The 15,810-nt window shown below is 33.9% G+C and overlaps 1 protein-coding gene across 13 annotated transcripts in view; it reads right to left on the bottom strand.

The window, feature by feature from the left end:
• Positions 1–15,810, bottom strand: part of RYR2 (ryanodine receptor 2) — a 415,779-nt gene that overhangs the window by 187,876 nt on the left and 212,093 nt on the right. For all 13 annotated transcript variants that reach the window (XM_032184912.1, XM_032184915.1, XM_032184916.1 and 10 more), the window contains 4 exons: positions 15,403–15,586; positions 14,518–14,653; positions 8,171–8,266; positions 280–398 (listed from right to left, as the gene is read on the bottom strand). In XM_032184912.1, coding sequence (XP_032040803.1) covers positions 280–398; positions 8,171–8,266; positions 14,518–14,653; positions 15,403–15,586 — 535 coding nt within the window. The remainder of the gene's footprint in view (positions 1–279; positions 399–8,170; positions 8,267–14,517; positions 14,654–15,402; positions 15,587–15,810) is intronic.

The raw sequence follows: 15,810 nt of genomic DNA, 5'->3' as shown, positions 1-15,810 counted from the left end.
TGAGCAATATCACAGAATCATAGATTATCCTGAGTTGGCAAAGACCCACAAGGATCATTGAGTCCAACTTCTGGGTCTGCACAAGACCACCCAAAAATAAGAATAGATGTCTGAGAGCTTTGTCCAAATGATGCTTGGACTCTGGCAGGTTCAGCTTCCCCGGGAAGCCTGTTCCATTGCCCAGCTGTTCCATTTTTCCAGTTCTTCTCTCAGTGAAGAACTAGTATGTTTTATTTGTTCATGAATGTTCACCTAAATATAGTCTCTCTCTATGCCTACCTTATGGTTTCTTCCGTGTTTATCCAAAAGACAGATGATTGATTTAATATGTCCTTCTTTAATTATGTTTAGAGCTTCGGGGCTTTCCACCAACACACAGTGTAAAACCTCTAGAATTCCTGAAAAAAATATTCAAAGGATATATCAAAACATAACTACATATAATACTCCCCAATATTTGCTCAGCTACATGCATTAGTTTCAATAAGACAGTTATGTGCTATAGAAAACCAAAACAAGATTGATATGGTACTTCTGGATTTCCCCAAATAAGTGAATGAAATAAAAATCAGAAAGGAAAGGAGAAAAACCTGTAAATTACTTGAAAATTTTACTAATAAACATGTGATTATCAATGCTCAAAGATTCGAACTGTGTAAAACATTGGTTTTCAATGGCTCCAAAAAGTGAAGACTTCACATTACATACATATTACATCAATCAAATATTCTCTCCATATTTACAGTTTTATGTTTCTCATCTTAGAAAATCACATGAACTACTAATACCACTAATGAAATCATATACCTCTTATTTAAAGAAAAAAGGAAAATTCCCAGTCTACTGGCCCACTATGTATCATTTTATTTGTAACAGCTGTGCTGGGAGCCAACAGTGATGTTTTTGAAATAGCAAACAAACAAAAATGAACATGAAACTAAAATGCACAAGGACGTAAGAACCACTAAATCACCAGTTGCCTCCCAATTACATGCAATTCCCATCCTAATAAAGCAGCAGTCATTGCCATCAAGAATCATTAGATTTAAAATTGTTCCCTGCAATTGGGCAGTAAAACAGGCTCCTACATGTGATAGATCATCACTTGTTTTGGGAGATTCCACATTTGGCAAAGGCAAGTATGAAGCATGCAGTTCACTATTTTTGTACTATTCTCAATGAGAAAAGTCAAGAGTACTGAGGGAGAGCTGAGAAGCAATCTTAAACCTCGAGTTATGGAATTCCAGTTCATGCTGCACATCTGATATTATTGTTTCCTTATCCCTGTATTCAAGCCATGGCTCCAAACACTCAGCTTAACCCTTGCAAAACAACATCTGTAGCAAAAGTCTTCTACTCTTTGCCACATCTTTACCAAAAGAAAAATACAGCACTGCAGACTCCATGGTATGAAAAGAAGCATCAGACAAAAACACTCCATCAGTTAGAGTACTCTGGTCTTTCCACAATCCCAGATAAGGAAGAGATCACCAGCCCAACAGCTGAATAAGAGCAGGTCCAGCTATGGAGAAAAAGTTCCAAAGAACTACTAGCTGAACACAAAGCTCTTACTCACAGTGCACAAGACAGTGTGATGACACAGAAATGTTAGATTAGAAACATACACTGGTCAGCTGCCTCCCTTTCACGTTAACACTACAGATTTGATCTAAAGCTTAGAGAGGGGAAAGTGCATTTCTGATCCATTTCCACTAGTTTTGAATAAATCACCAAGTGAAGTGTGCATTATCAATAAATGACTGATAATACTTAAGAATTTCAAGATTGTGGGACATCCATATCAGTGTCCTCAGTAGTCGAAATACAGAACAGGTGTTAGATTAAAAAAGCAAACAAAACATGACAAAGCAGGTCAAACTGCCAATTGCCACAAAAATATATCTCTAGTTTTCTTTATTTTTAGCTTTCAATTTTTTAACAATTAAGAAAAATCAAAATACAGATTTAAGGAAAAAAAAAATACATACTTTGATTTATCACAGGAATTATTTTTCTTCATTTTATTAATTCCTGATTAACTGATCATAAAGCCTCTCACAAAACAAAAATATAAACTTAAAGCTATAAGTTAATTGAACAAACAAGTGTGTGTATATATATATTTTTTTTTTTCTTCTAAATATGAAATGCATGCCTATGCAATGAATAATGAAATGCAATGAAAAAGTAGTACTATGAAAAAATACAGATTGATATTAAAACCATTATTTATAAGGAATATAAATGGCCAGGAATCACATGTCTCTTCTATTGTCTTCATAGGATCAGCAGAAAATCCCACCTAGAGGATCTCTCAAGTATCTCACTGAGCAAAGGAATTCTGAGCAACTTTAACAATTTATTACATCAATAACATACCTATCCACGGATACATGTTTGCAGACTAATGATGTCTTCCATTTCTGTACACCAGCAAAGATGAAAACACATTCAGTTCATGAATTTTTTCTTTTTAATATTTCTAAATTCAAACCAACTTGTATCATACATACTTGTATTCAAATCAAGGAACAGCTCTACTAAAAACAACAACAGAAAGACCAATGCATCCAAAGAAAATGGACCTATCAAAGAACAACTGTACTGGGTCTCACTGGAGTGAGAGAGCGGTTGTGGTGTTAAGCTGCCCAGCACGGTAAAACCACCACAACAATCAATAAAAAATTCTCTTATAAGAGAATACTGGGATGAGCAGAATTCTCACAGAGGAATAAAAATAAGAATGTTATGAACAAACATATATCAAGAAAGATTTTTATTTTTTTTTTAATCTTTCAGTTTGCTGTTTCCCATTCTTGACAAGACCAAGTTACTCTGTCGGAAGAGACAATGATTATTTTTAAATTACTTGCTATTAGAAGGGTATTTTTATTTTTATTTCACAAGAAAATCTGAACTAAAGTAATGACTGGAATTGCTGGTGATTACATTCAGACATCACTTGTTAATCACGGATAACCTATAGAATCTTTTTGTCCCAATACTACTTGGTAATTTTTCTTTGGGATCTGCATGAAGATATGCTGTCATCACTAATAAAGCATACAGATTACTCAAAGACTGAAGTGTAGTAAAGGCAGAGGATAAACAACAAATAAAGTGAAAATTTGATATATCTCATACACAGGTTTCAAACAAAATGTATTTCAATAGGCTTGAAGACACACATATGAAAACACAGAACACAGGAAACCCTGCACAGACATAGTAAGCAATTTTCCTATTCTGAGCAGTGACTCTGAATAAAGACATATCCATGCAATATGATATTGATATGTATATTGAGCTAGATATGAACTCTCTAAGTCATTCTGTAGCCCTGAAGATATAAGCAGAGTTTCACTACTACAGTAGATATACAGTAGATGTATATCACTAGAATGTCACATTAACAGTATTGATTAAAAGGACAAAGACCTAAGAGTCATGAGAGCTAAATGACTAGATGATCTGCAGCAACATTCAGGACCACAGTCCATCACCCCTGCTAACAAGGCAGGGGTCACTTGAACACCTCCCTACCTAGGGAAGTAAGAGAAGTAGTACAAAAGAATCCTCAATCTAGGGAGGTAATCTGTAACAAGATCAACAGCTTTGTTGTGTGCCACAGCGATCTAGGAATGCAAGGAGATCAATTCATTCAAAATGTGGTAAGGTATCCCACCTCTCATTGTGTCACTGAAACGCACTGTTAACAATAAAAATAGTAATTCAATATGAAACAATACCACGTAACATAAGTGTGGTAGCCATAACCTTGGAATTTTTACATTAGTGTAGATAGCTTCATAATAACAATTTTGTCTTAAAATAGTGCATTGTATTTGTTTTCTAATTTTAAACTTTTCAATAATGGAAGTATAATTACTTTTAAGGTGTAAAACACTCAAGAAAAAAATGTTATCAACTAAACTCAACTGCCACAGTGACTTCAACAGTTACTGCAGCATCTGAATGCTGATCATAAAACACATTTTGTTCTAAGAGCAAATTCCCCGTATTTCAGAAAAGAAAATAAATATATACATATATATATATATATATATAAATGTACAATGATGGTTTGGTTGGACTAATTCACTTTTAGATTTGTCTATGTAGCTGGACCTGCTCCAATTTCACTGAAGTTGCAAAACGCAATCAAGCAGAAAGTGTTTGAATAGAATACAAATGTCACAAACATATACAGAGTTTATGATAAACTTACTATCTCATCATAAACATTTAGCTTTTAATTTTTAAAACATGATTTAAACCTTATGACAAATTAAAATAAAAATAGGAATCATGTAACAGCATTTTAAACTGTTGTAAAGAATTTCATATTGTACCTCTAAAAGCTGAGTGCAAAATTTTGAATTATATTGGAAAATCTTAATTATGAGAGTTTGAAAAGTAAAATTAGGTCTCTTAGGAAATAATTTAACTGTGAAACAGCTAGGGAAATACATTGAAAATAAGCAGGTTGCAGTCAAATCCCATGCACCTGCATAATTGTGAGAACATTTTTCTTATATGAGTGCTCTCATACTAAAGGTGGGCTAAAGTGGAAGAAAGATCAACCCTGTGATTTTGCCAATTTTTAAATGTTTGGTTCTGTTTAAATTCTGTTACTCAATTATTTATGAAAGCAAGAAAATCAATACAATTACAGAGCACGTTTCCCTAACAATACTGTAAATCGGCATGATTGTTCAATTACAGTATCTCTTTCACTAGGTTCTCTACACAATACACTAGTGATAGGGACAATGATCAGCAAATCTCTGACTAGACACCAGTGCTATGAGCAGCTAACTCTGTGTCACCAGTTGGGAACAAAAGATGTAGTCTCATACGTTCCTGTTCCCACATAAATTGAGCAGCTCATGAATTCAGAGCACAAACACACCAAGGCTGAAACAAATCAGGTGGACATCCTGAGTAAGAAGTAAAAGCATAGTAAAAGAACCCCCACCTTGGAGGCATAATTCTGCAGGGGAAAAAAAAAAATAGTTTACAGAAGCAAACGAACTACAAAATTGAGAGCATAAAAACATTCAGCACGGGATATGTCTCAGGTACAGATAGGAGTGATATTTCTGAGCTGAAAAAATAGTTTAAAAATATTCCACACTGATTAGGAGTAGGATAAATGTTAATATAGAAACCCAACATCCTAGCTAGATTAGATAATATTACAAGCCACAGATAAATTAGTGGATATATCCAAAAAAAAAATCTAATTTTCTCTACTATCCATTCCCTGGAAATATCTCACCAAAAGCTGTTCTTTCTAGGTTATCTATTACCTACAGGATATGTAAAATGATTAGAAATGAGAAGTTTGATGGAAATCATCATTTCTGAAGTCCTGTTATAGCTGAAGTCCTGAATATGTGTGCCAGTGTTAAACTATTTTGTACATTAATAAAGTAACTGCAGTAATTTTGCTGATGAATTCTGTTTTTCCAAATAGAAAGCTTCAGTCAGAGTATCGCAGGTTCCCTTTCCTAAAAATCATGCAGGTGTAGAAGAAACCCTGCAAATTAAGAATTCCAAAATTTGCAGAACTATTTATTTAGGATTTATTGGTCATTTAGAATTTATTTAGGTCATTAGGATTTATTTGTTATTTATTTGGGAAATAAATAATGCTCTGCCTGCAACTCCTGCATAGCAGAACTGAATGTGGGGTGAGGCTAGTTGAGAAAGGAGTACAAACAATAGATGAGAAAAATGACTGTACATATCACACTTCTTACTGTCAATGTGAAATGCTAAAATAATGAAGGTACAAGTCAAATTCCCTGGCCACAAGGAGCTCCAATTTAAGGATGACTCTCCCTAATTGTAATTCTTAGGACAAGTCTGGCATCAACTGAATATTTTTATTGAAAGGAAGGTTATTATGTTCCTTCCAGTTCACAAAACAGCACGAGCACTAAAATAAGAAGATAATGGAAAAAACGCAAATATGCAATCAGGAAGGTGGTTATTATATTGCTTTCACTACTGTTTTAACTATGCTGCCCATTGGTCTTCCTGCCTTTTGAAATTACTGTAGCATAATTACAGAAAATAATATTTAAAAGACTTCCAAAAGGTCATCTTTCAACAAAACAGTAACTAATATTGTATATTAAACAGAACAGTCATAACAGCAACTGGAGAATATTTCTTAATCTGCAGTTGGAAATGTCTCCAGTAGGGTAACAGCAGAGAACAGAAGAGGAGATGGAGGGAAAATGATATGCATTAATAGTAATGACAAAGCAAAGCACATGTGAAATACAGAGAGCTAAAACTTAAAACGCAGCAATCAGTAAATATGGAATGTTGTTTAAATCTGTTTCTGTGGATTGAATATACATTCCATGTGCTATTATTAATAGTTAGCTCTTGAAATCCACCTCCATATCTACACCCTCTGTGAAAAGACAAACATGAATCAGAACAGGAACATCAAAGAATAGCTGACAAGAGATATCAAGTACAGTAGCTAGAACCAGGCAATAAAAAAGAGACAGGTTGAAATACGTCTCTATGTGGTGTTACAGTAAAACTATCATAACCTGTAATACAAAAGATTTTATTAAATTGCTTGGACTATTATTGGGTATTGAGGATTAATACAAGTTATATAGGACATTACAAATAGTTACACTGTTATGTTCTCATTGTCAAATCACAAAGAAAAAATACCAACAGTGTGAGATTAAAAGTAAATAAATAAAAATTGAGATGGAGATTCCCTGTGGTAGTGCAAGCACTACAAAATTGTTTTCAGCTTCATGGTTACTATGTTTCTCACAGGATTCTTTTGACTTAAAACAGCATTTTCTCAACTTTCTCTGGAAAGTTGAGAAAATATATTTCTTTTAAATATTTAGCAGTTTTTGCTAGTAGTTCAACTTTAGATCTCTTATAATGGTAAGAAAATATAGGTATGCTAATAATAGATTATGTTAATGACTAACATAAAGAAATTGAAACTTCTCAAGACATTACTTTTTTTTTTTTTAATGTTAACATTTCTGAGCATTTAGTGTAAAACTTCTCTAATTTGCATAATTTATATTTTTTATTCCCCTCTGCTTTTTGTTACAACAAGGAATAATTTGCAAGGCAAATGTCTTATTGGGTATAAGAGATGAATTTAGACTTTTAGCTCCAACTTTTTCAATTTACCTGTCTAGTGCATGTGAGAAATGAACTTTTCTGTAAGGTGCATTCTGTACCATTTGTTTTTTATTTCAGCTATTTCATAGTATTTTTATGTCCTGTAGTTCACTTAATTGGCAAATCAAACATTAAAAATCTCACCATGTCTTATGTTTATGTTCTGTTATTGCTGTAACCTACAGAACTCCAAGAAGCGTTACATTGAAAAGTACAAAATCTAGAACACAGACTTTACACTATGCATGCTTTTCAATCTAATAAATAATTTTACTAATCTTGAAAAACAAGACAGGAGGCAAAAATAAATACGTAGATAAATAAAGACCCACAAAAATAAAAAAAGCAGGCAGAAGTGACATTTCTTATCAACAGCATTGCATTGCTTTCTGATCTGTAATATAACCACCAGCATGAAAAGCATGCTTGGGAAAGAGTCAAAAATCAGTCTTAAGTGTCCAAAAGAACAGCTGTATATCTTTACGTAAGGAAAAAAAAAAAAAAAAGTTACTATTTATATCAGTAAAATGGGGCAAGAGACTCAAATATCAGCCACAAAATCTGATCCTTCTCTAGATCCTTCACCACCTTTGCAACTGTCCTTTGGTCACTCTTAATTGTTTTATGTCCTTCTTATACTGTGATGCCGAAAACCACATACAGTGTTCGAGGTAAGGCCACACCACCACAAGACAATCTCTTTCCTCAACTGGCTGGCCATGCCCTGCCTGATGAACCCCAGGCTACAACTGACTCTTTGGGCTCCCAGGGCACTCTATTGACTCATGCTGTTGACCAAAACACCCCACCTCCCTTTCTGCAGGGCAGAATATGTTTTATATAATATATATATATTTGATTAATATATTTGCTCTCCCATAAGAAGAATAGCAATTCTTCATCATAATTACCCTAAATAATTATATTACCAATTTTAAAAGAATTAAAAACTGGGAAAATAAGGAAGATAAAATATTAAAAATCATACCAGAAGAGGCTTCCAGTCTTTCTAATCTGCTGATCAACCAATCAAGAGATCCAGAAAACTGAGCACAGTTTTTACGATTCCCTCGAATCAGAGCCGCTATTAGAAAAACAGAGGAAAAAAAATCACAATTATAATTAAAAAAATCCCTGTCTTTCAAGTAAGGATTCAGTAAACTACATTCTTATTCCTTAATTATTGAGTTCTTCATATTAAATTTAAATAACAAAAATGATGGTTAGATTTACACATTAAAATACTCTCAGCATCTAAATAAACTTTAATGTATTTGAAATGTTTTGGTTTTACATTCATCTCAATAATCCCCGCAGAATAACCTAAATGATGTAGAGAAGCCATTATTGTTATCACAAAAGTCAGCTGCTACTCTAGAAATAAGTTCTTTTAACCAGTATTCATGTAACAATAGGGAATATTAGAAGAGAATAACATAGAGGATGATAACTTTTTTCAAGAATGCTAAAACCAAAACAAGACAGATGTCCAGAAACTGTTTATCATACTTTTTACATGGCTGTAAGGAAAAGGTGACTGACTTGGAACAGTTCCACCTTCAAGCTCTGAGCTGAAGATTGAAGTAGACGATGCATGCATTGACTTCGTGGGTATAACTGACCAGAAATCTCACTGAACACTGTAGACACACAATGCCTGCCCCATCCTGGAATACATGCATTTACTTGGATTTGCATACAAACAAGCTCTCAGAGAAGCATCTGTTCTGCTCAGAAAACAGCGAGTCACTAACATTTGTTCGATACATGGAGCAATGCAAACTGCTCTTCATAAGAACAGTCTTCTTATTTATTTATTTATAATAAAGAATGCAATCTGTTGTATGTCCAAACGTGGTATTTTTCACAAAACTAATCATGTATTTATTTTCACAGTACCAAAAATAAGAGCCAGAAATTATAGTCCTCCAAATTTATGACTCCAGCAAGGGAGAAAAAAAAAAAAAAAAAGGGGGGGGGGGAGTGAAAAATTGAATTTGAGATTTCTTAATTTCAATGAAAATTTCTAATTTCTTCAACAGCATGAAAATTTATTTCCAAGTGAGACACCAAGAACCAGAAGAGGAATCTTTTATAATTTGCTATCCTAACTCCATAACCTGTGTGCTAACCAGCCTTTCACTTCTATTCTCTTAATTCATTTTCTCAAGTGTTGGACCATGCCACGACTCAAAAATTGCTTTCTAATAAGATGTGTTGCAATATCAGTTTGTAAGTATTAGAATACCATCTAAATAACTTGCTAACATGTTTAATGAGTCATGTTTAATGTCAGCAATTCAGCAAGATTCATTCATTACTTTGCATTTATGCATAAAATACTACATTTGAGGACCTGACATTCTGGCACACAAAACAGCAATACGCTGAAATAATCAAGCCACTGTTTTAGTAAGATAATATATATATATATATATATATATATCAAATCTATAACATGAATTCTAACATAAGGAATTAAAATCATGACAATAGTTATTTGAAGATAGTTCTTTGGAAATCGTAAGAGGAGGAACACATTGTTAAAAGACACGATTAGAGCTAAGGAACACCTGTTTCTGTATGCATTTTTTTTATTGGATTATAAGCAAGCCACATAATCATCTCACTGTGCTTCAAGTACCCACATAAAATGAAGACAATAATAGTTCACTTCTTCACATGGCATCAATAAAGTTAACTTCAGTAGCAGTAACAAGTCACAGATGGTTTCATAAATGCAGCTACACATAAGTTTGTAAAAGGTTAGTACTCAGTGGTTGAAGTGTGGTTAGAATGCATTAAACAAGGCATACAACACTGAGAACAAATTAATGTTCAACAGGTGATCTCCCTGTCCCCCTCGCCACTGAGAACAAAACTAGTGTCCAGTTTAAAGGGAGAAAAAAAGAAAAATACGAAAACAGGATGTGGCCAGTCAGATGTTGAAGTCACATCATTATGCATACTATTGCACATTCTTGGTGATACAAAAGATTCCAATACAAGTTCAGTCACAGTATGTACTTGTAATAGAGGAGGGACAGATGCCTTAAGAGATATAAGGCAAGCACTTCTATATGCTATAGCATCCAGTCTCAACGCCCTGTAAATTGCAGTAGATATGTCACAAACAATGTCAACACATGACAAAAGCCACCAATTGTAACATCACTGCTTACTTTTATTTATGTGCAGACTAAAAGGCAAAGCACTGCTTGCTGAAGCAAAGGAGAGCAAGCAATATCAATTTGTCATCCATGCAATTACTGTACAGCTTCAACATTACTCATAACAGAGCTACAGACAAATTCATTCTAGCCAGATCAAGGCCAGGCTTCTCAGTTAAGGAAGTAATGTAAAAGGGGATTGAGAGGGTTGGAAAGTCAAGAAAAGCTTGAGCACTGTTCTCCCCAGTACAAGTCCAGGGAAACAATCGATATTTTGTATAGGACATATACCTCTCTTTAAGAGGTATTATCTGGTCTTGTCAGTTGGAAATTTCAGACTTTTATGAAAATGATTTAGCAATCAAGCCACTAGTTCCTCCAGCCTGTGCCTAATTTAACATTTTGAAAAACAAACTACATGTTACTTCAACAAACAAAACTTCAACACTCCCCTCCATCTATGAATAAATAACACAAGCACAGACTTTTGTATTCCATCTATGCTCTAAAAAGTCACCATCTGATTTGAGACTTTAATTCTCTGGACATACGTAGTCTAGATACTTTAAAATTTTCATAATTCCTGCCAAAACTTCTTTAATTTATTCTTACTAACTAAACGACCAATAGTATACACAAAATAATCACCTTAAAGCCTGAAGTAAATTCACTTTACTTAGTGGGCATATATGGGCTGAAAGATAAATTAAGATACACAGTTTTTAGTATTGTTCCTCCTGGATGATCTTTTTATCCCAGCATGTTTGCTCTTCCAGCAAACAAACAAACAAACAAAAAAAAAAAAACCACAAAACGTAATGTCACAGTTTCAAGCATTCATACAGGTATTAAGGTGAGCAAAGTCAGAAGCAGGTGTGATAAGAAGCTCACCCTACGATTTAGTTTATTTTCAAACATCTTTTCCAAATTTTAACTGTTAAAGATAAAATTTGCTATCCTTTCTGCCTGCAATTGGTTGAGCTACCTTCAGAATATTCAGACTAAACAATATGGTTGCTTACAAGCATGAAAATAGCCAATGCTGTACAATGCTGTTTGTTTGGCTTTTTTTGTTTTGAATGTTGTAAAAACAGCAAGAAACATTCATTTTCTGTAACAGACCATAGTGTTCTAATGACAGACAGACATTTGCAAAGGTAAGTGAAAGATGAAGCTGTAACAAAAAAAAAAAAAAAAAAAAAAAAAATGAGAAATACTTATTCCAGCTTGAAATACGCAAGACAAAGATGAGCCAACATTTGAGGGGAGTGAGAAGGAAAAAAAAAGAAAAAAAAAGGGTGTGTGGAGGGAGGGGAGAAAGGATCTGGACACTCCACTCGAGAACCTATAATATAATTTGTTATCCCAAGTTGTAACATTTCTATATCATCAAATATCATAAATCCCATGGCAAAAACTTATGTCCACCTCTGAAACAGTACTTCACATACAGTGTGAAGCAAATGACATGAGTGCATCATCATCCTTACAAATTCCTAACATCAGCTGAAATCAGAGCAGCCTGAAGTTTGAAGTTCCAGTCCTGCTTTTGACCCACATGCCGACTCACTGGACTTCTCACTACCTCGCACATTACAGAACTGGGGTGTACAGAGGATGTATTTTAGCTTACAACTATATATATAAAAGAGAAAAAAAAAAAAAAAGAAAAAAAAAAAAAAGGAAATTAAATAGAAATCCATTAAGATTACCCTATAACGTTCAGAAAATCTATCAATCCAAAGTTCACAAATGTCACTTTTGGTCACCCTTGCAACCTAAACTGAAATACCTTGTGAATACGCATCATGCTACAATCTTCAACTACACAGAGGTGTGGTAGACCTCCTAGGTTTAATTCCTAGACCAGAATTACAGCCAAAGTAACCAACTTCTACCATAACAGGAATGGTGACAGTCAATGTGCAGCTAGCTCTTCCCATGTTCCTTTCTCTGGGAACAAAACAGAAGGCATCTTCGTATCTCAATAACATTTACTGCTTATATTTCCTCTGTCAGAAAAAGCAGTGGGACAGACAGAAGCACCCTACTGGTATATCAAGGAGTACGTAGCATATACTGATAATTTTTCAGCCCAAGACAATTTTCTTCTTGAAGAACAAAAGATGTTGGACCTACTTTGACTATGGAAAAGTTTTGTAACAGTATTATGTAGAGAAATCCTGCTTCAATTTCCTCACTTTGCTATTGAGTAGTAAGGAGATAGAAAGATGGTTTGTAAAGTAAGTACACAAAAAAAAAAAAATCTTGTCATTAGGTCAGACAGATTTCACCTTCACCACTTTTCAATGAGGTATATAATTTAAATTTCATTTTCTGTGCCTGTGTATTTGAAGGGATGGCAGTTTTCAGTATGCCTTACACACATGAAATATCGCTGGATATTCTGGAGAGAAAAAAAGAAGGAAAAAGCAGAACCCACATCTCTTAATTTGGAAATCAAAATTATAGGAGTATTTTTATCTAAATTTCTCTGTATCTCTTCCTGTCAGTGAATGGGAGATAATACCTTCTATTTGTCTTATCACAGAAGTGTTTCCAAGAACACTTATTAATAGCTCTAATTATTCAGACAATTTTAATCATAAATGGAACAAAAGAACTGCTATAGCTTTGTTTCCCAAACATGATTTAAAAGGCTCACAATGAACAAGACTCAATGCCACACACTGTGGAACAAAGAGAAAACTGAGTATTATAAGTACCAATAATAAATGAATACTAAATAAGAGTAGGTCCTACAGAAAAACTAGTATGCGATCATATTTCACAATGCACACCTCCAAAAGAGCTAATTAATAGTGCACACAGTACATTCACCTGGGCACTGCCAACTCACTTCATTTTACAAACTAAGTATTCAGTTGCGGAGTTTTAAATGGAGTTGATATATAACAAAATAATACTTGCATAACTTTGCAATACCACATTTTTCAGGAGTGACATCTTATGAGTATAAATGATACATCAAATGCCTTCTGTTTTATTAAAAAGTAAGATAACAATCCTGCATAAGGACTTGGTCCAAACTCAAGCTTTTGCCAAAATGTGCATGTTTAAAGGAAAGCAGGCCCACACGTTAGAATTGACATGTAACATACAGATATCATTATAGGCATATGTATAGGCCTGAACAAAGCTTGCTTAATGCTGGGGACACATTAAGGTCCTCAATCACTTAAGGTCAGTGTTAATACTATTTAGGCTTAATTATGGCACTGAGAAAACCTGATGACAGAAGAGCAAGGAATTGACAAATGATCTCTTAGGAAGTAAAATTTCATTTTGTAGACAACAACTTAACAGAAGTGAATTATGCTGGCAGCTATAGCAGTGGATTAATAACCCTAAAATAATGAATCATAGCAGAACATAAATAACATATCCAATTCAAATTGGTAAGCAAACGTATCGGGTGATCAAATACTTCTACCTGAATAGAAATTTGATCAGGACCCAACTTACACTTAGAGAATATACTATGAGATTCTTATAGAATATTCTGTGATATTTTCAGTGACTGCAAGTGGATAATATTATATTACATCTAAAAGCCAGCAACCTTTCCACGGCACACTGTATCTTAATATAATGTTGGAGTCACTATTGGTCATTGCTGGCAAATAAGAAGTATCTTGGTTATAGGAGCCTTAGATTCAGTTTGCAGTTCTGCAGAAAACATGTGAAAAACTAGAAACTTTAAAAAAAAAAAAAAATGACCACAATGCCACAGCTCCTTAACAGCTCCTTAACACAAGAATGACACATTGACATATATTTGGATTACTCATTTTTGAGCAGCATACAATATACTTTAGCAACACAATGACATAAAAAAGTAGTCAATCCTTTAGTTGAAGAAACACATTATTTATCAAAATAAACATTATTGTCAAAAAGAAAACTGATTATTTGAATGTTTTCAGTGAATTGTTATTCTTAACTACAGGCAAGGACCTGAAAATACAAAAAATCCTTGGGTTTTGTAGGTTAGCAATCTATTTTATTCAGACATATTTGTTTAATTTCTATCCTAAATTTCTACACAGTGGAAAATCTCTTATGCTAAAACAGATACAAGTTTCTTTTCATCTGATTGTTATTTTTAGCTAAGAGAATCTAAGTAATCCACAATATTTCTTACCTAGTAATTCATACAAAGAATTCAGAATAGATTTCCATGCTTCTCCAGCTTCCCTCCCAGCTACATCTGCAAAATGAGCAGCACTGCTGTATACATTCAAGCGATCAATACATTCGAGAACAAGGTTGATCATACCCTAAAAACAGAAAGGCTCAGATTATCAGAGGAAAATCAAGCAAAGAAAGAAAGAATGAAACAACAACAACAAAACACCATGGCACAAATAAGTAAGATTTTCAGAAATCTAAGCAAATAAAGAGCCAACCAATAAAGTCAGGGTATGTAAAACATAATAATATATTTGTGGAGTCAGACAAGTGGAATAAAACAAGCAATCCCTATGGAAAAGGTTTTCTAAAAAAACAGCACTGATACTGAATTTACCATATGGGGTGGTCAAAATAAGAAATAAACAGTATTCCTTGCATTCTACTCCAGGAGACATTTAGGCATCTGACTAATTACAGGCAACCATCAGTACCAGAGAAATAACAGAGAATATTAGACAAAATACTTATTAAACTGTATACTTATTAAACTGTAACATTCTCCTGTATCAAGAAATGAAGCTATAAAAAGAATAAATTAATTCACATAAAAGGAGTAAATTATAGTCAGAATTCAGAGCATATGAACATATGAGCATATGAGATATGAGCATATCTAACTTTTTTTTTTTTAACAACAAAAAAAAAAGGCCTTAAATGTATTTCCTTAAATATATAGGAAAATCAACAGATCTTAAGAGATTATAAACATAGCAAATATTTTGACTCCTATAGAACAAAAACCACTGGAAGCATACCCTCTATTAGACACACACACACCATGAAAGAATACTTGCAGATAAAATGGTGCAAATAAAAGAGTAAAACAGTTAACTACCTCTTCCTGGAAGAGGTTCTGGCGATTCTTCAGTGCTCGGAGCCTGTTTTGTTTGTCTTCATGCTCTAAATGTTCATCAGGAGGATGAAAATAGCCAATCAAGTCTTGAAGGCTCAGACTGACCGACTCAATAGGTAAATCTACTGCGGAAGACTTCACTTTCTTGCTGAGAGCATCAAGGCCCCTGGAGTAAGATGCAAAGTCTCTTGGGTACTGGGAAAGCATTTATTTTACCTTTTTAACTTTGTTAGATTAAAAGCAAACTTTGTTTAGATTTCAAAGCTCAAATCATTTTCTGATAACTACATAACTATTTAACAATCATTTATGTCTGCCCAATTCTTCCCTTAATGATCCACCCTTCACTTCCCACACAACCCTAGCAAACAACCACAGCATCATCACCAT

The sequence above is a fragment of the Aythya fuligula genome, chromosome 3 (assembly GCF_009819795.1).
Source record: "Aythya fuligula isolate bAytFul2 chromosome 3, bAytFul2.pri, whole genome shotgun sequence".
Classification (NCBI taxonomy): domain Eukaryota; kingdom Metazoa; phylum Chordata; class Aves; order Anseriformes; family Anatidae; genus Aythya; species Aythya fuligula.
The sequence above is the reverse complement of the archived record's forward strand: the minus strand, read 5'-3'. Positions and strand labels throughout refer to the sequence as shown.